The 24,946-nt window shown below is 39.0% G+C and overlaps 1 protein-coding gene across 1 annotated transcript in view; it reads right to left on the reverse strand.

Annotated features, from left to right (window-relative positions):
• MYO1D (myosin ID) overlaps positions 1 to 24,946 on the reverse strand; it is a 367,217-nt gene that overhangs the window by 203,597 nt on the left and 138,674 nt on the right. Inside the window, exons 14-15 of the mRNA XM_003797217.3 lie at positions 22,019 to 22,151; positions 5,831 to 5,997 (exon numbers count right to left, since the gene is read on the reverse strand). Of these exons, the coding sequence (XP_003797265.2) occupies positions 5,831 to 5,997; positions 22,019 to 22,151 (300 nt within the window). The remainder of the gene's footprint in view (positions 1 to 5,830; positions 5,998 to 22,018; positions 22,152 to 24,946) is intronic.

Below are 24,946 nucleotides of genomic sequence, written 5' to 3' on the forward strand. Positions count from 1 at the left end.
CAATCAGGATCCATCACCTCAGAGGGTTTTCCCATTCTGCTTTCCAGTCCCACCCCCAACCCAGAGCCTGCCACTGCTCTGACCTGGCTGCTCTTGAACTTCATGTGCAGGGCAGCATTAAGTGTGTGCTCTTTTGTATTTGTCTTCTTTGAAGAGCATGGCAGAGATACTTGCTGGGTTGTTCTGCATCGGCAGTGCCCCGTTGTCAGTGCTGATCAGCAGCTGTGCACACACACATCAGTTTGTCCACTGACTGCTGTGGATGGACAATTCACTCCACGGTGGGTATAATCAGATTTTCATCTCCTAAATCACTGGTTTGTTAATAAACAAGTACCTGTTTTTGTTTCTAACTTCATATTCCTATTTTAGGGCTAAAATTCCCTCCTTCATCTCTCTGAGAATATTGAATGGGCTTCTTCAAATTTTCTTCACTCCTTGGCTCTGATTCCTCTAAGGTAAGGTTTTCACTTGTTGACCTTATGGGATTTTTTTTTTCTTTTTTTTTTGCTGGTTTGCTGGTTCTGGTCTTTCTCAGATGCTTGATGGTCACCTGGTCCTCGGTCACAGAGTCCTTCCACACACACAGACACTGGCCTCCCAGGTCTCGGCCAGTATGTTTTCAGTATCCCCTTTCAGGTGCTGAGGTGGTCACGTGTCCTGGCTGTCATGCAACTTCCTAGTGCTGCTGCTATGGTAAGCCCTAGCACAGAGGCTGCGAAGGTTTCCGGATGGCAGCTCAACTCTCAAAGGGAGTTTTTGCTTATAACTACAAGCTTCGGTTACTTCTGGGTTTTCAGACCTGCTTCATATCATTTAGGAGCAACTTATTTTCCACGTTCAATGAACTTCCATCCCCCTTCTTTATTCCATACTGTGGGCTACGCAGTTACTTTGTTTCAAATTAATGTATTTTGTTTCATTTTGGGAAGCTGTGGAGTGGGATATTTAAGGTTATGCTACTAAGAACATCACGTTTGAAATGTATAGGTTCTTTTAAATCTTATCTATTTTATTTTTACATTTTAAAAGTACATTCTAATTTGTATAGCATCTCTTCCATGCCTCCCAAACAAAAACACACCAAAACCTTCTGAGTTGAAATAAAATAAGTCTCCAAAGACACTACAAATAGGTAAGATACTTGCTTGCAAAACTTCCTGTCCCCTCCAAATCAAGCATTCTCATTGTTTTCTTATTTCCATCCTCCTCATGGCTTCCTCTCATCTCATGATAAAACATCTTCAGTTCAGCCCCATCCTATAGTTACCTATTCTCAGCCCGCTCATTCATTTAGCTTCTGCTCAATATTTTCAACAGGTGACGAAACAAAACAAATTCTATACTTGCCCAACTGCTAGAATTCAATAAGCAGTAACATATGCAGACTAGAAACCTTTAGACTACAATAACACGATTTGATACTGTTTGAAATTAAGACTGAGTGAACACATCTCTACTCAGGAAAGCATTCCTGGCTCGGCGCCTGTGGCTCAAGCGGCTGAGGCGCCAGCCATATACACCTAAGGTGGCGTGTTCGAATCCCCAGCCTGGGCCCGCCAAACAACAATGATGGCTGCAACCAAAGAATGGCCGGGCGTTGTGGCGGGCGCCTGTGGTCCCAGCTACTTGGGAGGCTGAGGCGGGAGACTCGCTTGAGCCCAGGAGTTGGAGGTTGCTGTGAGCATGATACCATGGCACTCTTCCCAGGGGGATAGCTTGAGGCTCCGTCTCAAAAAAAAAAAAAAAAAAAAGGAAAACATTCCTCCCGGACAGCCTCCATAAGAAAGAAGAACCAAGTTTAAAGAACTATGTGATTTCAACAAGGAAAAATGGTCAATATTGCACATAATCTTTGGATCAATATAAAATTAAATTCCAGTTCTCCAGGCTATAATGCTGTAAAGTTTTACTCATTTCACGAGTCTCCATGTAGTGCAATCTCTTACTTCTATACACATGTAGCTAAACACTTATGGAAACAGCCCAATGATGCTGGGCGGTTTCACTCTACATTTGTAACCTCGGATCTTCAACAGGCACTCAGCTCTTCCTGGTAGCAATCCTCTTATATAAACCTGTGCTTTCCCACTCTCCAATGTGAGTACTCTCATTCCCCTCAAAACTCCTCCACTGCCTCTTCCAACCTCATTCTCAGACCTTGCCTCATACTTCAGTGAGAAAACAGAAGCCATCAGACAGCAGCATCTTCATCGTTACCATGAGTAAAATTTCAAGACATCTTGCATCAGAATTCATATTCACCACTTTGTGTCCTGTTGCTGTGGGTGAAGTATCCCTGCTGCTATCTAAAGCTGACAAACTTTCCACTTGTCTTTGGGTTTCTATCCATTCTTGCCTTTGCCAGGATGTTATTTTAAAATTCTCTCCCTCTCTCCTGTGCCACTGGCTTCTCTTTTTGCTCTGAATCATCCCTTCCTGCATGCAAACATTTTCTAGTATTTCCTGACCTGACCCCAACTCCAGCTACTGCCTCCATTTTTCTCTGCTCTCATACACAGCAAAATTCTCTTGCTATACACAGGCCCCTGCCTCCTCACTTCACCTTCCCATTCTGCTCAAGTCAGGCTGCAGCCCACTCCTTCTCCTTTGACTTCTACATTGCCCAATCTAATGGTTAAGTTTCTGCTTTTATCCTACTTGACTGCACAGCAACCACTGACATAGCGCCCATATGAAATGCCATCCTCTCTTCGTTTCTGTGCCATAACCCTCTGCTGGTTTTCCTTTCACCTCCCTGTTGCTGCTTCTCTTCTCCTTGCTGGCTCTTTCACATCAGACCACGATCTACACATTCTCATGGACTTCCTCCTCTTCTCTACCAGGCCTGAGAATGTCTATGGAATCTGTACGCTAATGATCAGCCTGAGCAAGAGTTAAGACCCCACCCCCCAAATAGCTGGGCATTGTGACAGGCACCTGTAGTCCCAGCTAGTTGGGAGGCTGAGGCAAAAGGATCTCTTGAGCCCAATAGTTTGAGGTTGCTCTTAGCTATGATGTCACGGTACTCACCCCAGGGTGACTAAGACTCTGTCTCCAAAACAAAACAAAACAAAAACAAAAACAATTTGTCATCCTTCATTCCTTCCTACTCCAGTTTCATCACATCTAATCCATGAGCAGGTCTTGTTAACTTCACTCCCAACATGATCCCGCATCTGTGCAAGGCTCTTATGTCTACAATAACTCGAAGGCACTACCATCTGACCATCTTCCCTGGACGCCTGTAATAGCATCCCTAAACGCCTGCCTGCTTTCTAGTCACATGGCAGCCACAGTGATCCCTTCAAGACATCCACAAGATTACATCACTCCATGCTTAAAATCCATCAGTGAGGGGTTTTTTGTTTGTTTGTTTGTTTGTTTTTTATCACACTTAGCTCTAATCCAATGGTTCTGTCTGATTATAAGGTATGATCTGATCACACCTGATCTGGCCCCTGCCCATTTCTCCCATCTCATCTCACACCATTGCCCTGTTGCTCAGCATCGTCCAACCACACAGGAGCCCACTGGGCACCGAACACACCACACGTACTGCTTGCTGCTTATGGTATCGCTGTTTCCCTGCTGCTCCTCTGCTCCACCTTCCCTGATCCCTGTGTGGCTGGCTCCTTCCTGTCTTTGTTATCTCCTTAGAGACTCTTTTTTTCACCAACCAATCTAAAGTTTTTTTTCTTCATCTTTTTGATTTATATTTTATATATTTATTTATTCCTTTTTTGGGTGGAATCTGTAGTCTTGAATATAGGAAATGTTCAGTAAGTATTTTTAAATACATAAGCCATAGCAAGACCTCATCTCTACAAAAAAAAAACAAAACAAAAAACAGAAAAGATGCTGGGTGTGGTGGCACATGCCCGTAGCCCTAGCTACTCAGGAGGCCAAGGCAGGAGGATCACTTGAGCCCAGGAGTTTGAGATTACAGTGACCTATGATTAATGCCATTGCCTTCTAGCCCAGGGTGACAGAGTGAGACCCTGCCTCAATCAATCTGTCAATAAAACAAAAGAAATAACTGAAAAAAAATTCTTTTTGAGACAGAGTCTTACTATGTCACCTTCGGTAGAGTGCCATGGTATCACAGTTCACAGCAACTTCAAACTCTTAGGCGATTGTCTTGCCTTAGCCTCCCACTAGCTGGGACTACAGGTGCCTGCCACAATGCCTGGCTATTTTTTGTTGCAGTTATCATTGTTGTTTAGCTGGCCTGGGCTGGGTTTGAACCTGCCAGCCGTGGTGTACATGGCTGGTGCTGTAAACACTGTGCTATGGGTGCTGAGCCAGAAATAAATAAATGAAATTTAAAGTGTTTTTCTGATTCCCAGTTGTCAACTATCACTATAAGCAATAAATTAATAACAGCAACCATATTTTATATTTATCAAGTGATTATTGTATGTAGGAACTACTCTAAGTGTTTTATATTTAGGTAATCTCATTTAATCCTCTAGTAACCCTTCAAGGTAGTTATTATTGTTATTTCCCTTTTTTTTGAGACAGAGTCTCACTTTGTCACCCTCAGTAGAGTGCAGTTGTGTCACAGCTCACAGCAACCTCAAACTCTTGGGCTTAAGAGATTCTCTTGCCTCAGCCTCCCATGTAGCTGGGACTACAGGTGTCCACCACAACACCCGGCTATTTTTTGTTATTGTTGTTGGTAGTTGTCATTGTTGGTTAGCTGGCCTGGGCCAGGTTTATACTGGGCAGCTGTGGTGTATGTGGCTGACACCCTAGCTGCTGAGCACAAGTGCTAAGCCTATTATTGTTATTTTCATTTTATTATGAGGAAAATGAGACATGGAAAGGTTATGTGATTTGCCCAAGGTTATGTGATTTTCAACTAAAACATGTCGAAGCCAGGGTTCAAACTAGGTAGACTGAAGATACCTGGTTTGAATCTTTACATCTTTTGTATTAACTTGGATGGAGTTGAAACACATTCTCCTTAGTAAAGTATCACAAGAATGGAAAAGCAAGCATCTAATGTACTCAATACTAACATGAAGCCAGGAGATGAACTAATACATGCTCACAGTAAGAGAAAAACTCAATTCAATTCAAGATGTGGGGAGGAGGAAGGAGAGCAGGGGAGATGGGAAGAGGGAGAGGGAAGGGAGTGTGTCTACTTAATGGGCACAATGTAAGGGTATATGGCCCACCAAGATGGGTGTGTGACACAATATAAGAGGGACTCTACCTAACAAATGCAAACACTATAACCTACACCCTTGCGTTAATCTGAAAAGAAAAAAATAACAGGTAGACTGATATCAGGGCCTCTATACTTAACTCCTTAATATTTAATTAATATGACAATTACTAATACCAGTAATGATAAGCAGCATTAATTATCTATTCTGTGCCAAGAAGCTAGGCTTTTTATTTAGGTGAATTTAATCCTCACAGTGCCCTATGCAGTATTATTATACCCACTTTACAGATGCAAAGACAGTATCAAAGGAGTTAAATTCTGGCCCACAGTCAAACAGCAAATAGATGGCAGAGCCAGGATTGCAACCCGCTGTGACTCCAAATCCATGTCTGTCTACTGTACTATGATGACCATATTTCCCTTAAAAAGACTGAACTTTTTTCCATGGTCCATAAACTATGAACTCAGGGACTCCAGTTGATTCTGGGAAAATCTTTCATATTTGTAGTTTCCATAACTCTTTTTTTTTAATCTCACTCAACAAATATTTACAGATTGCCTAATATGCGCTGATGCTGGGCTGCGCTGTCAAGTGTGGGGAAGGCCCATCATTCTCTGTGAGCTGCTAGGCTTCTCTGCCGAGCCTGTTCTCACCTGTGAAGAAATTTCTCGTAAGTCTGGCGGAAGGCAAATCCAGCCCGACGCACTCGCACATTTTCCAGGAGCCCGAGATACTCCACTTGATGCCGGCAGCGTTCCTCATCAAATATCTGTGGTGACTTCTTGTCATTGGGTTTGATGCAACGTACATAGTATGGTTCCTGAAGGAATATGATAAGTCAGCAGATGATAAGATACACTGCAGAAAATTCCTAGACTGGGGACACTGACATGGAATCAGTGTTAACTGTGTCAAGTGAAGCTCAGGGCCTCTAATTTCTCAGGCATACACGGTGAGTAAGGTAGTCATTCTTTCTCTTCAATTCAAGGTTAGAAGTTCTCATGCATTCAGCTAAATTTTTGTTTTATTATATTTTAGGCTTCATCAGGAAGAGTAGAAAAGGGATAAAACTAGGAAGTAAATAACTGAGACACTTAACACTGAGTTTTTTTGTATGTATGAAAACATGGCTAAAGTAATTGAAGGAGTGATTTAATAGACAAAGGCAGCAACGGTAGGAAAGATCAGATGGGATGTAGAATGTAAAACACTAAGGTTATGGTACACAGTTAGTGCTGCTTTAGTGCCAAACATCATCATCATCACCACCATCATCATTATTATTGGATTATTTTGTGCTTTTGAAAAAGAGATTAAACTTCATGGGCAAGAAGAAAAGTTACAAGGAGGTAGCAGTGATTCTATGAAGGAGTCCAGCTACAAATTCCTCCCTCTGTGCCAACTCAGTTTTGTATCATGCATTAGATCATAGCTCCTTTTAAATATAATACCATGCTTGGTGTGGAGCCTAGCACACACAAGATAAAGAATAAATTATCACTGGATGAATCAGAGAGGTCAAATGTATTCTACTTATAAGAACGGAAAGTTTCTTCTCTTCTCTGAATCTGTTATTTATCAACACACAAATGCACTTTAATTAAGATATAGAATCCTCTATAGTTAAATCAGGCAGTTGTGAGGCCCACTGAGGACTAGAGGCAGAAAGAAGTAATAATTTACGAATGAGAGATTTGAAGAATGTAAATTTACTTGCATTTTAAACAGAGTAACAGTTCTCAACACCTAAAAAAGAAACTCTAGTTGGATATTTATCATGCTAGAGCAGTGGTTCTCAGCCTTCTCAATGCCTCCTAAAGCTGTGATCCTTTAATACAGTCCCTCAGGTTGTGGTGACCCAACCACAAATTTATTTTTGTTGCTATTCACAACTGTAATTTTGCTACTGTTATGTATGAATCATAATGTAAATATCTGATATACAGAATGTATTTTCATTGTTATAAAGGGGTCACGACCCACAGGTTGAAAACTGCTATGCTAGATGAGAAAAAGTAATGTTGATTTCTTCTTTTATCTTTTCTTTTTTTTTTTTTTTTGAGTCAGAGTCTCACTTTGTTGCCTAGGCTAGGGTGCCAAGGCATCAGTCCAGCTCAAAGCAACTTCCAACTCCAGGGCTCAAGCAATCCTCCTGCCTCAGCTTCCAGAGTAGCTGGGACTACAGGCGCCTACCACAATGCCCAGCAAGGGATGATTTCTTCCTTTTCCTAAGTCCTGCTGTATTAAGTTTCCTATTGTGGCTATAATAGATTATCACAGATTTAGCGGCTTCAAATAACACAATTTTATTACCTTACATTTCTGGAGGTTGGAAGTCTGAACTGGGGTTCACTAGGCCAAAATCACAGTCAATAGGGTTGTTACTTTCTGCAGGACCCAGAAGAAGGCCCATTTTCTTTTATTTTCCACCTTTTACAGGCTGCCCACATTCCTTGGCTTGCAGCCACCTTCTATCTTCAAAGCCAGCTATGGTCAGTTAAGTCTTTCTCATGATGTCATCTCCCTGGTTCTGACTTTTCTGCCTCCTTTCTCCCCACTAAAGACTCTTATGATAAAACTGGGCCCACTTGTAACATATCCACATGTGTAGGCATCCCCTGTGGCTATGGTATAATAATATTTAAACACATATATATACATATAGTCTTTTCCCCTGGTTTCTAGCATAGAGCTTCAAAAGCCTTTGGTATTTCTTTGGCTACAGAAGTGTTTTTTCTATACTAATGAGGTGGCTCAAGGCCAGGCCCCTAGATACCTTAAAATGGGAGCTGGTCACCAAAAAACCTCGCTATGATCAGACAGCTGGAGCTTTCAGCTGATTGACCTCTGGGGAGCTCAGGAGGCCTGGAGATCTAGTTTAATCATGTGGTCAATGATTTAATCAATCATGCATAATCAAACTCTGATGAAAAACAAAATAAAACTAAACTAAAGACACTGAGGCTAGGAGGAGCTTCCTGGTTGGTGGATGTACCAATGTGCTGGGAGGATGATGCTAATCCATTTCCATAGGGAGCAAAGCTCCTGCCCTCCTGCCTTCTAGACCTTGCCATCCTATATATCTCTTTGTCTGGCTGTTTATTTGACTCCTTTAGAATTAAACTGTGTAAGTATAGCATTTTCCTGAGTAATCTGAATCATACTAGTGAATTACTGAACTTAAAGGGAGTTCATGAGAGCCTTCACATTTGTACCCAAATTGTACAGAGTTTCAAGTGTCCTGGGGATCCAACTTGCAACTGGTGCTTCTAAAATCAAGAGCAGTCTTGCTTGAAACCTATTCTTTAACTCAGGGTAGTCAATGTCAGAAGTGAACTGAACTACAGGACACCCAGCTGATGCCAAAAAGTTGGCACTGCACTGTAGGGGTCACGATTGTGCCCAGCACACCTGCTTTTTTTTATCTAGTCATCTATGGGAGAATGGAAAACATGAACAATATTCTGCAGCATCTTCCAGGAAGTGGTGGATCCTTGAATCTGGACTGGCTTTGTGAAGTGCTTTAACCAACAAAATGTGGCAGAAATGATATAGGGTTACTTCTGGAGACTCCTCCCCGAGAGGCTCTGCCCTCTGGGATCACTTCTTCCCATGTGCGAAGAAGCCCAAGACTAAAGACTATGTGAAGCCAGGTGTCCAGTCGTCTCACACAGCACTGAGTGGGATCATCTTAGTCCATTGGCCTAGCTGGCTGCAGCTGCTTTGTGAGTCCAGCAGAATTGCCCAGTCAACCCCGTGAATCAGGAGAAATGATAAACTATTGTGCCAGCAAGCACCACATTTTAGAATGATTTGTTGTGAATTGATAGATAACTGATATCTCTTTCCCTATTCTGGAATATCAGCCCTTGGATTAGATACTAAACTTTGATATATTAAAATCAGGAGACCAATATTATTATAAAGCACAAGCAGAATCCTACTTTATAAAAAATAATGTCAAATACTAAATCGGTAATGGTTTTTATATAGAGCATTTATATTGGGGAGGTAGTTGTAGCTCACTTAAAAAGGGTTTACATTAATAACAGTAAATTTAAAATAAACTTAATAGGATGGAGAAGTGAGGGCTATAGCACTGTTTCCTTGAAGATTTTCTATGGGTTTCCTTGGATAGAGTGCCTTTGATTGCTTGGTGAAAAACTAAGAAAAGTGGCATGGAGGACGGTAATATCAAAATGCTACTACATCTACCCGCACGTTTTAGTACTAGGATAATAGAATAAGCATTGTGCAGAATTAGGATAGTTGGGTATTAGTTGTTTTGCCATCAACTAGCAATGATAAAGTCTCTCTGGACTTAATTAGCTAATTTATGAAATGAGAATATTAGGGCTTTCAGTTTGAGTAATGACAGACTAGGGAATGGAAACTGACACTCGGGCTTACTAAAAGAGGTAAACACAACACATAAAACGTTTGCCTGAAGACACTGGAGAGCTAACAAGACAAGGGAGAATCGCTGGGCCAGAATCCAGGAGAGGAGGAAGCCACAGAGGAGAGCCCAGGTTTGACACTGCCTTGTTCCTGAGGGGATCTGCCAGCTCCAGAGGAGGGGGGCATGGTCTGAGTAGTAGTTTTGACAGCTTCAGGAGACCAGTGGGCAGGGTGGGGATTAGGGCCTGAAAAAGAGGAGCCATGGGTAAATGCCTCTCTCTGGGATCCTGCCACTAGGAATCAGAGTGAACCAGAAGTAGGCAGTCCTTCACAGGGACCGGAGTTCAGCTTTGACTTCCTTCAGAGCTTAAAACTAGAAGATCTAATTTGGAATTTTATTACTCCTAGGTGCCTAAAAGAAGCAAAACATATTATCCCTGCAGAAGAATGACATAAACTTGGGCCTCCAAGTATTTCTATAAATGATTCTGCAAATATATCATTTGCAACAAAATAAAAAATAACCAGAAATATAAGGAGCTAAGATAACGTGAATTAGGAACAGCAAAAAAAAAAAAAAAAAAAAAAAAAAACACATAAAATCAACAGACCCTTCTCAAAGCAATCTACAGGTTCAATGTAATCCCCATTAAAATACCAACATGTTTTCAAGATTTGGAAAAAATAGTTCTTCATTTTGTATGGAACCAGATAAAACCCTGTATAGCCAAGGCAATTCTTAGTAATAAAAACATGACTGGGGGCATCAGCCTACCAGACTTCAGGCTCTACTACAAGCCCATAGTGATCAAAATAGCATGGTATTGGCATAAAAATAGACAGAGACATTTGTAAATGAATAGAAAACCATGAGATGAAACTAACATCTTATAGCCACCTGATCTTTGATAAACCAAACAAGAACATACACTGGGAAAAAGAACAGTTTTTTAATATTCTATTACTATAGTTTTGTACTAAATACTATTCCTATTCAACAAATGGTACTGGGAGAGCTGGATAACCACATGTAAAAGACTGAAACCGGACTCATACATTTCACAACTTACAAAAATTGATTCAAGATGGATAAAAAATTTAAATCTAAGGCATGAAATAAAAATCCTGGAAGAAAGTGTGGAGAAAACACTTGAAGGTGTCAGCGTGGGGAAAGACTTTATGAAGAAGACTTCTGTGGCCACTGCAACAACAAAAATAAATAAATGGGACTTAATTAATCTGAAAAGCTTCTGTACAGCTAAGGAGACAACAACCAAAGCAAATGGACAAACTTCAGAATGGGAAAAGATATTTGCATATTATGAATTGAAGAAAGCCTTGAAAGATCCAGTGAGTTGGTCTAAGCAACTGGAATTCTGAAGGAGAGGAGACAGAATGGGCAGAAGAAACATTAGAAGAGAGAATAGCCAAGAATTTGCTAAAACTGATGAAAAATATTAAATACAAATTAAAGAAGTCTTATAAACTCTAAGCAGATTAAAAAGAATCCACACCTAGGCACATCATAATAAAACTGCCAAAAATCAAAGGAAAGCAGCCATACACACAAAAATTACCTTCAGGAGCAAAAAGTAGAATGATGGCTCATTTCTTAAGAGAATCTATGGATTCCAGGAAACAAAGGAATCTTATGTTTGAGGTGCTGAAAGACATTGTCAATTTAGATTTTACACTGAGCAAAAATATTTTTCAAGAATGAAAAGAGTACAGATGGCTCAGCACCCATATAGTGGTTATGGTGCTGGCCACATACACCCAGGCTGGTGGGTTCGAACCCAGCCTAGCTAAACAACAATGACAACTGCAACAACAAAAAAAATAGCTGGGCGTAGTAGTGGGCACCTGTAGTCCCAGCTACTTGGGAGCCTGAGGCAAGAGAATCTCTTGAGTCCAAGAGTTTGAGGTTGCTGTGAGCTGTGAGGTCATAGCACTCCACTGAGGGTGACACAGTGAGACTCTGTCTCAAAAAAGAGTATAGAAATGTTTTTTGGTAAACAAAATCAAGAGGATTTTTCACCATCAGATCTCAAATATAATAGAGTGAAATTCAGGTAGAAGAAAATGATCCCAGATGAAAGGTCAGTGATACAAGTGGAAAAAAGAAAGACTAAATGAGTGTATGAATACACATGGATATTGACTATCTGTGTGTGTGAGTGACATATAATTAAAATATATGACCCAAATAGCACATAAGTTAGGTAGAAGGTAAATGGAATTAAAATGTTTTATTGGCTTTGCTTTGTCCAGGAAGGAGGTAAAAGTAGCAAATAATATTAGATTTTCATATTTAAGAATAATAGTGTAATAAGTCAAGTTAACCACCAAAATGATATGACGATGTAAATCTTCCAAAATAATACAGGGGATAAATAGAATAAAAAGTAGTTATAACAGTGGAGGAAGGGAAAGGGTGCCTTCTTAAGTACAACCAAACTTTGTGACACAAAAGACTCACAGGCCACATTTGGCACCAATCCCTGAGAAAGGCAAGAACACAGTGCAGCAGGCTGTCAGTGTCCTTGTCACAGTCCACAGAACAGGCAGGTGATAGCTCACATGCAAGGAAATGAGATTCCGGCAGGAGAGGTGTGGGAGGTATGGGAGCTCTTGGCTTAGAACCCTCATGCCCCACAGGAGCTAATACTTCTTAAAACAACTCTGAAGACACAGATTCCAGGGTCCCTGCAAAGGACATGCTTAACACACAGTTGCTGAGCTCAGGCAAACCCAAAGTATGTTATCCTCACCAGATGGTTATCGTTTTCCTAATATAGATGCACTTTACCAACAGGGTAATTTTTTGCCATGAGTGGTGTTGCTTAGTGATATAGTTGATCTATATTTTACTAGGTTACCAGGGGAACAGAGCTTGAAATTTAACTAAGGTTGTCAAGCAGAAGTAATAGTTTTACCTTTTGCCCACAATAATCAATCTAAAAGGTTAGAAAGGAAAGAAAAAGCAATACAAAGGAGTCACATAGAAAGCACTAATGAGATGGCAGAGTTAACTGTAAGCTACAGTAACTACATTAGAAGTAAATGGACTAAATGATGTATTTGATAAATAAAAATTATCAGAATAGAGTAATATTACTTATGAGAGATATATCTGAAACATAAAGATACAGAAAGATTGAAAGTAAAAAGATGAAAAAAATATACCATGCAAACTCTAGTCAAAAGAAAAGCTGGCATAGTTATATTATTCATGCAAGGAAGATTTCAAGGCAAAAAGCAATATGGAAATAAAGGGAGATGTTTCATAATGATAAATGACTCAAACACCATGAAGATACAGCAGTTCTAATTTGAATGAGCTTAATATATCTTCTATATATTTAAAGAAAAAAACTGAAGGTACAATGAGGACTAGTAGACAAATTCAGAATCAAAGTAGATTATAACATACCTTTCAACATTGACAAAATAAAGAAATTAGCAAGAAAACAGAAAAGTTGGGACAACATGATTCACAAACTTTACCTAATGAACTTGTATAGAATACTCAATGTGAGTTATTTTTAAATACAAACAAAACATATACATGAAGCAAATCTAGCACATTTCCAAGTATTAGCTAGAAATCAAAAGCAAAAAGATAATTAGAAAACCCTGTATGTTTGAAAGTTATTAGAAGAAATATACTTCTAAATAACCCTTAGGTCAAAAAGAAAATTACAACATGAATTAAAAAATATTTGGGACTGAATAATTAGTAAAATTATGTGGATAAGCCAATCTTAATATAAGGAAGGCATCACCTGAGTAGTACAAGTAACTTTACTAAACAGAAAGCAGTCGAATGGAATTTTACCAGGATTGAGTGATTATGTGTAGAAAGTGGTAACAATGGCTGAGACAATGATGACCAACCAAGGGGTTGGGGGAAACCTTTTCATCCTGTTTAGAAATGTAAGTTTTCAGGTAAGAAAATTTAGTGGAAATACTTTCTCTCTAATCAGTATTCTGTCTCAATTTATAAATGCCACCTCCTCTCTCCTTTATAAATATCCAGACTGACTCAGCCTAAGAAATTTTAAAATTGGCAAATTCTGAGTTTTTATAAAGGTTAATTTGCAAAAGTGCATAGTGATCTTATTCTCTTGAACTTTTAAACTTGTCTTTCCCTATATTTTATGTGAAAAACATCCTTTATGAAAATACACTAATTAGTATGTATATTAATTGGAAGGCCTTATTTAGATATATCTATTTAACCTGCTTTGAATGCTGTCACGTAGAGTCAAGGCAAATTCAAGCTTATTTAATAATTTAACCATCTGCTTATGGTACTTCATTAGGTAACAAAAGGTATGTGAAATTAATAGAACCCATTTTCTGTATTCAAAAGATTTATAATCTAGGTGGGGAGCCAAGACGCACCCCTAAAATACCATGTGGACTCAGGAGAGCACATGTGGTAAGAATTGATGGAGTCAGTCAGGCTGGGGCCAGCATGACATGGTGGGTCTGGCTGTGTTAGGTCCTACATGACTTCATCTCCTGTTCCCAGTTTTTACTGTTTTGTAAATTTAACTCCCACCCTAAAGATGCTCATCTTGAGTAGTTTAGGAGGATTGATTTAGGAAATTAATTTTTGAGTTGGAAATGTTGTAATAGGTCACTGAGTTGTGCTGATTATTTAAAATAGGAGTTAATATGGTCTTTGCTTCCAACGTTTATATATAAAACTGATTTTGGAAATAGAAGAACATAACAGTCTTGGGAGAGGCTATTCTCAGTGCTGTCCAGAATTCCTGGCCTTCTGACAAAGTTTGGTGCACCTACCCCGTCTCTGCATATTGACTGACAGTGACAAGTGGCTGGACCCTCTTCGTCTGGTAACACTCAGAGGTGATAGAAAACTAGGTAACGCACATCAACTTAAGGTGCTAGACAAAATACGGGGGAAAGGCCTTCTTAAACTCATCATAGAGCTAAAAAGATAGTGTGAAATACCTGGCCAGGACTAGAATCCAAAGGAGTGAGGCCACCCTTCAGGGCTGCGTTTGTCCTAGGAGCTACTTGATTTGAAAGGCAGTCACAAGGCTGAGCAGAGCTTCCGACCACTGTGGGGCTAAGCGGATGAAGTAGGAACCTGAGGCTTTGGATGAAGGGCTGTGCTCTGGTCTCTAATCAGAAATAACTAAACCTGGGAGTTAAAAGTGAACAGGAAACAACTTGGCCTTTTCGGAGCCGGCAACCCACCACTAACCTACTAGAGGTCTTGAAATGGGATAAAGTGATCCCAAACTATCAGAATTTGTCTGGTACAAACTTTTGCTTTCAACTTCTCTATTTCCTTATGCTTAGATGTCACTAACAAACAGTATCTACATGGATTCTTATTCTTAAATCTGATTTAACATTTTTTTACCCATTTGCATTCAATGCAGTTACTAATACATCTGGGTTTACTGCTATCACTTTAATTTGCCTCAGCTTTCCCACATTCTTTTGTCATCTCTTTCCTGTGTTTTTTATGGAAGAGGAAGATTCTGTTTTCTTACTTTGCCCTTCCCCTACTAGTTTGGAAATCATGATCTCTATTTCTACTCTTTTCAATGAACACACTGTGAAATTTTCACAAGATTTTTTAACTCATTAGAATTGAAAGTTAAACAATACTTTTATTCTTTTCCTGAACAACTAACTGATGGCCTTAAAACACTTGAATTACAATTACATCCACCCTTTCAACTTATATGCCATTGTTCTCATACTATTTAATTCTAATTTATATTTTTCATTTTACAAAATATTGTTTCACAGAGTGAGTTTATTTATATGTACTGGAGCCTGGCACAGTGGCTCATGCCTGTAATCCTAGCACTCTGGGAGGCCAAGGTGAGTGGACTGTCTGAGCCTACGGATTCCAGACCAGCCTGAGCAAGAGCGAGACCCCTATCTCTAAAAATAGCCAGGCAGTGTGGCAGGCACCTGTAGTCCTAGCCACTTGGGAGGCTGAGGCAAGAGAATCACTTGAGCCTGAGAGTTTGAGATTGCTGTGAGCTGTGACATCACAGCACCCTATTGAGCGTGACAGAGTAGGACTCTGTTTCAAAAAAAAAAAAATAGGCTCTTTTCCTTTTGTATTTGAGAATTTCACTTAGTATGTTCTTCTTACTGCTAATGTACGTCCTTTAGAATTTCCTTTATTTAGGTTCTCATGTTAGTAAACTCCCTCAATTTTTGTTTTTCAGAAAGATTCTTTCTTGTGCTTTTATTCTTGAAAAATCTATTCCCTGTGGATAGCATTTTCCTTTATAGTTATTTCCTCTCAGCCTAATTGTCATTCCTTTGATGTTAATCTGTCTTTTCTCTGGCTGCTTTTTAAGATGTTTTGTCTTTCATGTTTTAGGATTTCACCAGGTGTCTACATGCACATTTCTTTTAATTTTTCCAACTTAGGACACACTGGAATTCCTGAGTAGAGATTTTCAAATACTCTTGAAATTCTCAGGAATATTCTTTCAAATTTTGCCCTACCCATTTTCTCTTCTCTGCTTATAACTCTCATTTGATGTATGTTAGACCTGTTCATTTTATCTTCTATCTCTTTTTTTTGTTTCACTTCTTGGTCTAAGTGTAATTCTGCATAATTTCTTCAATTTTTATTCTTATTTCCCTATTTTCTCTACGGCTTTGTCTAAATCAATGTCAAACCCATCCACTGAGTTTTTAATTTCCATTTCTAACAACTGTCTAATTGCTTATTCTTTCTTATATTTTCATGCCTTTCATTTCTTGAAGCACATCAAACATTTTCATACTCTCTGATCATTCTAGTGTCAGAAGTTTTCATGAGTCTGAATGTGCTGTCTCTTGTTTAGCTGACTGTCATGTGGTATCTTACCGGGATTCTTTACCGTGAGCTCCTTACTGTTCTTAGACTATTATCTGTGGATATTTTTTAAGGTCTTATCTGAAGGTGATTTTTTTTTTTTTTTTTTGAGACAGTGTCTCAAGCTGTCACCCTGGGTAGAGTACTGTAAAGTCACAGCTCACAGCAACCTCAAATTCTTATTTGCAGTTGTCATTGTTGTTTAGCTGGCCAGGGCTGGGTTCGAACCCGCCAGCCTCAGTGTATGTGGCCAGCACCCTACCAACTGAGCTATAGGCACCGCCTGAAGGTGATTTCTTCAAGAAAAAAAGTGTGCTTATGGGCAGCGCCTGTGGCTCAGTGAGTAGGGAGCTGGCCCCATATACCAAGGGTGCCAGGTTCAAACCTGGCCCCAGCCAAACTGCAACAAAAAATAGATGGGCGTTGTGGCAGGCACCTGTAGTCCCAGCTACTCAAGAGGCTGAGGCAAGAGAATTGCCTAAGCCCAAGAGCTGGAGGTTGCTGTGAGCTGTGATGCCATGGCACTCTACCAAGGGCAACAGAGTGACACTCTGCCTCTTTAAAAAAAAAAAAAAAAGGTGTGCTTTCTTTTTTCAGATGCCTGGGGAAATAAAAAAAAAAACCTGGACCACTTTTAACTAAGTAGTTAGCTTGAGGTTTGTTCATGTCACCCAGGTAGCATGAATTTGGGCTATAAACCTCACAAAAGCTAGCTTATGTTTACAAATTCTCAAGAGAAATTCACATCTTCTCTGCCCATGGCTCAGTGTTGAGGACCAAGATAGGCAGTTTTCCTTACTGATAAATCATGGAAGATTATTTCTAGTTTACTCTGGATGTAGCCCTTGGAAGATCCACCATCATTGTGTGTGTGTGCTGTACATATAGGTGTAAAGAATATCTTATGAAACACCCTACTTTGGGCAGGCCCTCGGCATCCCTGTAAGGACCAGCTTTGAGTAACTACATTCAAAGTTATCTATTTCAACAAAGTCCCACAGGGTGAGGGGCAGCTTTGGGGCTGGGAGGGTCTCATTATTTTTCCCTGCCCTCAGTTAACTTCTACATTCACTTAGCTCCTGGCTTGCATGTTCCTTACTTTTTGTTAGTTCATGGCCACATTCAAGTTGTTGTTTCTAGGTGTTTTCAGTTGGCTTTGGTGGGAATCATGTTCACCAACATTGCCAGAAAATACATTATTCATATATATTTTTGAGATCCTAACATTTCTAAGTTAAACTAAGCTCTGGTTTTATTTTCTAATATTAACTTTGTATTCAAGTGATATTAATCTCATAAAATGAGTTGAGTAACGTCCTCTCTTCTTCCTAACCTCCAAAATAATGTGCATGTGATAGAAATTATTGGCTCCTTGAAGGTTTAATAAACCTCATCTGTAAAACCATAGTGGCCTAATGTCCTTGGAAGAGCTGGGGGAAGATAAAACTTCTGATTAGTGATTCAGAATCTTTACTGTTATTGATTTATTTAAGTTTTCTCTTTCTTCTTGAATTAATTTTGATAATATTTCTCTAAAAAACTTAAATTTAAAATTCATTGCCATATAATTGTTCATAATACTCTGATACTTAAAAAAAATCTCTATAATATCAGAGATTATTACCCTTGTCATTCAGATTGTTTTCTTTATGAGTTTTATTAGAGGTTGGTCTTTTTTTTTTTTTTTTGAGACAGACCCTCAAGCTGTCCCCCTGGGTAGAGTGCCGTGGCATCACAGCTCACAGCAACCTCCAACTCCTGGGCTCAAGCAAGTCTCTTGCCTCAGCCTCCCAAGTAGCTGGGACTACAGGCACCCGCCACAACACCCAGCTATTTTTTTTTTGGTTGCAGCCATCATTGTTGTTTGGCAGGGATGGCTGGATTCGAACCCACCACCTTAGGTGTATGTAGCTGGCGCCTTAGCCACTTGAGCCACAGGTGCCGAGCCTAGAGGTTGGTCTTTTTGATTACTTTTGGATCTTGTTATTATTTTTAACTTATGCTATTTAAAAATTATTTTCTTCCTTCTTTAGGTTTTCTTTGGAGTCCCTAAGTGGAACTTAACTCACTTACTTTCAATCTTCCTTGTTATTCTATAAAGGCATGCGAATGGATCATGGTAGCAGTCTTCAACAAATCTTGACATATTCTTTGTCATGCATTTCCAAATATTTTGTAATTGTGACTTCCTCTTGATTTATTAGAGCATTTTTTAAAGTTCTCAAGCACAGTGAAAAAAATATTTAATGCTGATCTTCATTTTACTTACTTTGAGGATAGAAATACACCTGTATACACATTCTTCAAAATGGTTGAGACTTTCTTTGCAATCTAGTATGTGATCATTTCTTGTAAATGTTCCATGTATACTTGAAAGGATACACAGCTCCTATTCCCTGGGTAAAGGGTTCTTCTGATCTTTAGATAAGGTCTAAATTTGGTCTTCAAAGCGTCTGCATTCTTGTTTTCATCCACTGCATCTATTAGGTTCTGGTAGAGTTGTTTAAAATCTCCCAATGTGATTGTGGACTTGTCAATTTTTCCTTTAAATGTTTTTTAGATTTTTTTTTATAGACTTCTTAATAATCATGGCTATGTTGTTTGGCACCTAGTTTAAAATGTTTTTATTGTCTCATTAGTTTCTTTATCTGTATTGATTTTTTTTCTTAAATTCTATTTTCTTACACAATTAATATTGCTTTTCACCATTATTTTTTTGGGGGGAGTGGCTTCATATATCTTTACAAGCTTTCTACATAGTGTTATTTAGATGTGTCTCCTAAAAGCAGCACATAGCTAGATTTCCCACCTGTATAGTCTGTGTGTGTGTGTGTGTGTATATATATATATATATTTTTTTTTTTTTTTTGAGACAGAGACTCAGGCTATCCCCCTCGGTAGAGTGCCATGGCATCACAGCTCACAGCAACCTCCAACTCTTGGGCTCAAGCAAGTCTCCTACCTCAGCCTCCCAAGTAGCTGGGACCACAGGCACCCGCCACAACACCTGGCTATTTTTTGGTTGCAGCTGTCATTGTTGATTGGCGGGCCTGGGCTGGATTCAAACCCGCCAGCTCAGGTGTATGTGGCTGGTGCCCTAGCCAATAGAGCCACGGGTACTGAGCTTTAGTCTATTTTTGTTTATGATGAATACCAATTGTTTAGATTTATTTCCATCATTATATTTTATATTTTCTAAATGTAATATTTTTCTTTTGTTTCTGTCTCTTTCTCCTGTCCCCCTTCCCCTCCTACCGGACTGAAGCATTATCTACATACTTTTGCTTGCCCTGCTCCCTTCCTCCTTCCCTCACCTCCACACAATACACACAGATTGGAAAGTTGGGGCACAGACTGCCAGCACAGCTGCCTGCCTGATATCCAGTGTCTTCTTCCTACTTTAAAACAGGATTCTTTTATCTAGCTGGGTGCACTGCTGACCCAAATGAACGCACTACCCAGCTTCCCTGGCAACTACATGTAACAAATGGGATATAGCCAAGTGCTGTGTGAGCCCTCTAGGAAGTCTTTCTTTAAAAGAGAAGTTCCAGCTGTCACCTCAGACCAGGAGGATAAATGCCAAGCACTAGGTCACTAGAGGAGGAGGACAGAAGGAACATGGGTCCCTAATAACCTTGTGGAGCTACCACACCAGCCCCAGGACACCTTCTTCTGTACTTCAATGACAGGAGAGAGAAATAAACATCTCTCTTATTTAAGCCACTGATATGAGGATCTCTTTTATTAGAAGCTGAATGCAATTCCTGATTCAGAAATTACAGAAGGTTCAAGAATTTTATTTCTTTAAAAGGCACACTTAACTACCAGTCTTAGAAAATAAAACAATATTTTTTCTAGATAATTAAATCCAGCTATATGAATAAATTACATTTCATAAAATTCCATGTTCACCTCTGCTTCTTGTGTCACATGCCTGCCTTCCAGGTCACTTTTTTTCCTATAGGAAGCCGGTTGCGGCTGACGCGCAGAGAGAAACTGAGACACGATAGTGGAGCGTTCTAAGAGCATGCTCGTCTCCGGTACCAGCATCCTTACTTTTGCCCTTCCTCAGATTAGATTACACAAGCCAACAAACTGTGCTTACTGGCTGTCACTCGAGTCCAAAGAATACTGACAAAAAGGGATAGAAAGCTACTGAACAAATGTGTTCCTGTGGTATTTGCCTAATTTATCCATAGTGAAGTAACCAGAAATGGTATAGACTGAAATTCTTAGAGAAGAAGTTGATTTTAAAAAAATGATAATGAAGAAGAAAGTACATAGAAAAGAACCACAAGAGAAAAGATAAAAACGAAGAAACTAAAAATAACAAGGCCCAGAATGCTGCCTCATTTATCAAACTTGTCAACAGCAGCAGTTAAGAGCAGAAATTTTTTCTTTAAGGAAAAAAACAGACCAATGTTATCAAGTAGTATCAGTCCCCAAAGGAATAATAAAAAGCAGGAATAAATGTCAATAATGTATCTGAAATTCCTCTTAAAACTCTCTGGTCATTTTCAATTCAGACACAACATACAGATGGTACAATCTCCAATTCAATTGATTGAGTTTCTGTTCACTTATTTAACCCAGGCCCTGTTTCAGCACATGGCTAAAGTTCATTCTGCCAGGCATGCTCCACTTTATATATTTTTTAAAATCTAAGATTTTCCCCTTGACCATGACTGTAGAATAGAAAACTCAGACTTAAGAAATACATTCATCTGGCACACAAATAATCATTTCACCCTGGCAAGTTTAAAAATAAAAAAAGCAGGAAGGTAATTCTAACATTCACTTTAAATATATATGCATTCTTTGATTTAATTATTAATAAGTATGATTACCTACAAAATAAATCATAGCTACATTCTCTATAATATGCCAAGAGGGATTCTATGAGTTCAAATGGATATTTACATTTTTTCAGTATTAATTCATTTTATTGTACAAAATGCTACTCAACTCAAAGCAGCACATAGCTAGATTTCCCACCTGTATAGTCTGTCTATATATATATATATATATTTTGAGACAGAGCCTCAAGCTAATTTTAAAAAGTGCAAGGGGAAAATAATTTTAATAACTTCTTTCTTCCATGGCAGCAAGCCTTTTCTAACAAACTCTCCTTAGTGCAAATACTGTAGGCTTGAATTACATACAGTTAAACAACAAATCAAAACACCACCACCAGAGATTCTTCCTAGTATTGAGCTATTCCTCAATTTTCAAAACTATACAAAGACTTTGAGCTCACAGTTCTGCCTGGTGACTCTATTTATGAGACTCTCCAATGGGACCATTTATTTTACCATTATTTAAAAAACAGGAAAAAGGTGCCCAGAAAGGTATGGATAGAGCTATAGGAACCATCTGTTGGCCTCCAGGAGCTATGGCAGCCTGCACTCCACACCACTGACATCCCGAATGCGGAGATACACAAAGCTTATGATTTCCTACCATGCACCCAAATACTATCTATATCTCCCACTGCAGAAAAGACACTCTGCTACTGACTCTTTATATTTATACAAAGTCAAATAGTAAATGGGTATTTAAAAAAGAAAATAATTACCTTTGATGCAAGGTTGTCTACTAAAGCAATCATGGAATTTTTAAACAGAGTAGCCGCAGTCAGAGGTCGCTTGGTCACCTCTGTAATGCTCAGTTTGCCTTCAGGCCACATATTCTTCAACACAGGATTTGAACTGAGAAGCAGAGAAAGAGCAAATGTTACATTCAAGTAAGCGGAATAAAAACTGCTAAGCAAGGCTGCTGAACTGTATCCTGAGAATTTATAATTGGACTACAGACTGAACTCACAAGGCCTAATTGAAGAAATGATTCCATCCAGAAAATTATGCTGAAATATAATGACAGATACTGCACCAAAAATTGAGTGTTTTTCTCAAACTAGAGCATATTTAGAAAATTCTTTTAAAGTGACATCTATATTATTATTATTACCTAGGATCCCCAAAAGTTAACATGGCTCTTACTATAATAAACATATACGAACTGTTTTTTTACATTATTAAAAATGGGGACGAACCATGAGTAGTAAAATGATTCTCAATGTCAAGGCAGAAAACATGAATGTGAAAACATTTTCTAATTAAAACAAGTATTCATACAGAATAGGTAACACCAGAAAAAGCCAGTTCTAAAAATCTGATAGGAATACAAAATAACCATTTTTCCACTGTCTCCTAGTAAATCCTTTGACTGCAGTTGAATTTATGAACACATTTGTAGGTAGCATTGGCAGTTACAGTATTTTATTGATATGACAGCAAGACTGCTGCGATCCAATTCTAAAAATATATTTCAGGCCAATTTCCATGTTAAAAATTGCACATCCATTACTTGGCTCTGTGGAGATATTTCTAAAAACGTGTAGTGATCTCAACTATGATTTTCTTCCTGTTTCATTTTGGGTGCTTTTGATTTTAAAGTAATTGGAACTTGAAATGTTGCTTGCTTCCTGGAAACTTTTCTCTTGACAGAAAATTTTTTCTTTTTCTTCATTATATATATATATATATATTTATTATTAAATCATAAACACATAGATCATGTATACATTAATGCATTTATGGGGTGCAATGTGCTGATTTTATATACAATTTGGAATGCTTATATCGAACTAGTTAATGTAGCCTACACCTCATTTACTTAATTATTGTGTTAAGACACTGATACTCTATACTGAATAGATTAGACATGCACTCTTGCAATATGCACCATAGGTATAGTGCCTCCATTTACCCTCCCTCCCATCACCTCCTCATCCCTCCTTCATCCTGGGCTATGGTTGTGATTTATCTTTCATATGAAAGTGGGAGTAATTGTAAATTGGTTTCATAATAGTACTGAGTACATTTTTTCTTAAAAAATTAAGGGTTCAAAAAGGAAGAGTATTAACATGTGTGTTCCTTGCTACCATGTTTCCCCAAAAATAAGACACTGTCTTGTATTTATTTTTTTCTCAAGAAGACACACTAGGGCTTATTTTCAGGGGATGTCTTATTTTTATTAAGTATAATACAACAATCTACATTTATTCAAAACAGTTAAGTAATCTTCTTCTGAAACCTGACAGGGGGAGCCGACTTTGTTGGTAGGGCTGGTGCTAGTGATGTGTGAACTCCTTTCCCCTAGCTGTTCGCACATGCACAATAGGATGCCTGTGACAGCGGTTATCAAACGCGCACCCACACAAGTGGCAACAGCTGGGAGAAAGGAGCTGTGGCAGATAAAAGGTATTCCAGTCTTCCTTACTGCTCTGGGCCGAAATGCATGGCATGGCTGTGCAGATACGCTACATAGCCATGCCCATCACTAGGTCTTATTATCAGGGTAGGGCTTATATTTAACAAATGCATAGAAATCCTGCTAGGGCTTATTTTTTGGGTAGGTCTTATTTTTAGGGAAACATGGTAGTTGTGCTTACTGTTCCCATCATTTTATCTATTTCCTTTCTCTCATATAAAATTGGGAAACTGAACTGGTTTCCCAAAGCCCCTAGTACACAGGTGCTCAAAGTAATAGCTGCAAGATGAAAGAATGATTGACAACAGAGTGAAGAAGAAAAATGGTGATGAGAGGACTGGCTGGCTCCGTGAATGCAGACAGAGCCACACTCCTACCCTCACCCTCGCCAGCTGTGCCAACTACTGTCACAGGGGACTGGAAAGTACTGCAGAGAGCTGTGGCTTGTGCACCCAGTCTCTCCACTTCATACTTCTAGTCTATGATTTTCCAGTCATATACTTTTATCAATAAAAATGACTTCATTAATGTACCTGTTTTTCCTTAACTTTTCCATCCTCATCTTCAGGGGAAAGATAATTTAAGCCAATGGCTCTCAACATGGGACTTAGATGCTTTCCTAATGTTTACTGAATAGAATTTCCAGAAAGCAGAAAATTATACTTTGTACACTTTTCAAACTTCTGAAAATTCTGATCCTCAAAAACAATGAGGATCATTAGGTTTTAGTCTACAGAGTTTCTATCCCAAATTCATTTCCAACCTTAATCACTGTTGGAGACTATTCCCATAGTACATTATGGAGGGAGGAGGGAGGAGGTTGGAAATAAGGGAAATAATTAGCAATGAATGCACATTTTATATCAATTAATAGAATTGATATAAAATGAATCCAAACTGATATGATACATAGGGTTGCTTACAGAAAAGGAACTCTAAGACTTGCAGGTCATGAATGTAATATTAACAAGGTAACTTTCAAACATTTTAAATACCAGAAACTTTTCTTAAGGTTCTTAACCTTCTCTTAAAAGGGAAGCTCATCCAGAAACCTACTATGTATAACAGAGCGGGATGATCTTCTCTGGCTAACGAGTGTAGTGAGGAAGAAAAGCCTGTGTGCCGAGAATGCCACAGCTTGCTCCCTTCCTCCCTCTTGTGAGCACTTACATCGTACTGGGCATGATAAGGAATCTGATGTACAGCATATGGGAGGATGTGCGTAGGTTAT

The sequence above is a fragment of the Otolemur garnettii genome, unplaced genomic scaffold (assembly GCF_000181295.1).
Source record: "Otolemur garnettii isolate 467f Iridium unplaced genomic scaffold, OtoGar3 scaffold00112, whole genome shotgun sequence".
Lineage (NCBI taxonomy): Eukaryota > Metazoa > Chordata > Mammalia > Primates > Galagidae > Otolemur > Otolemur garnettii.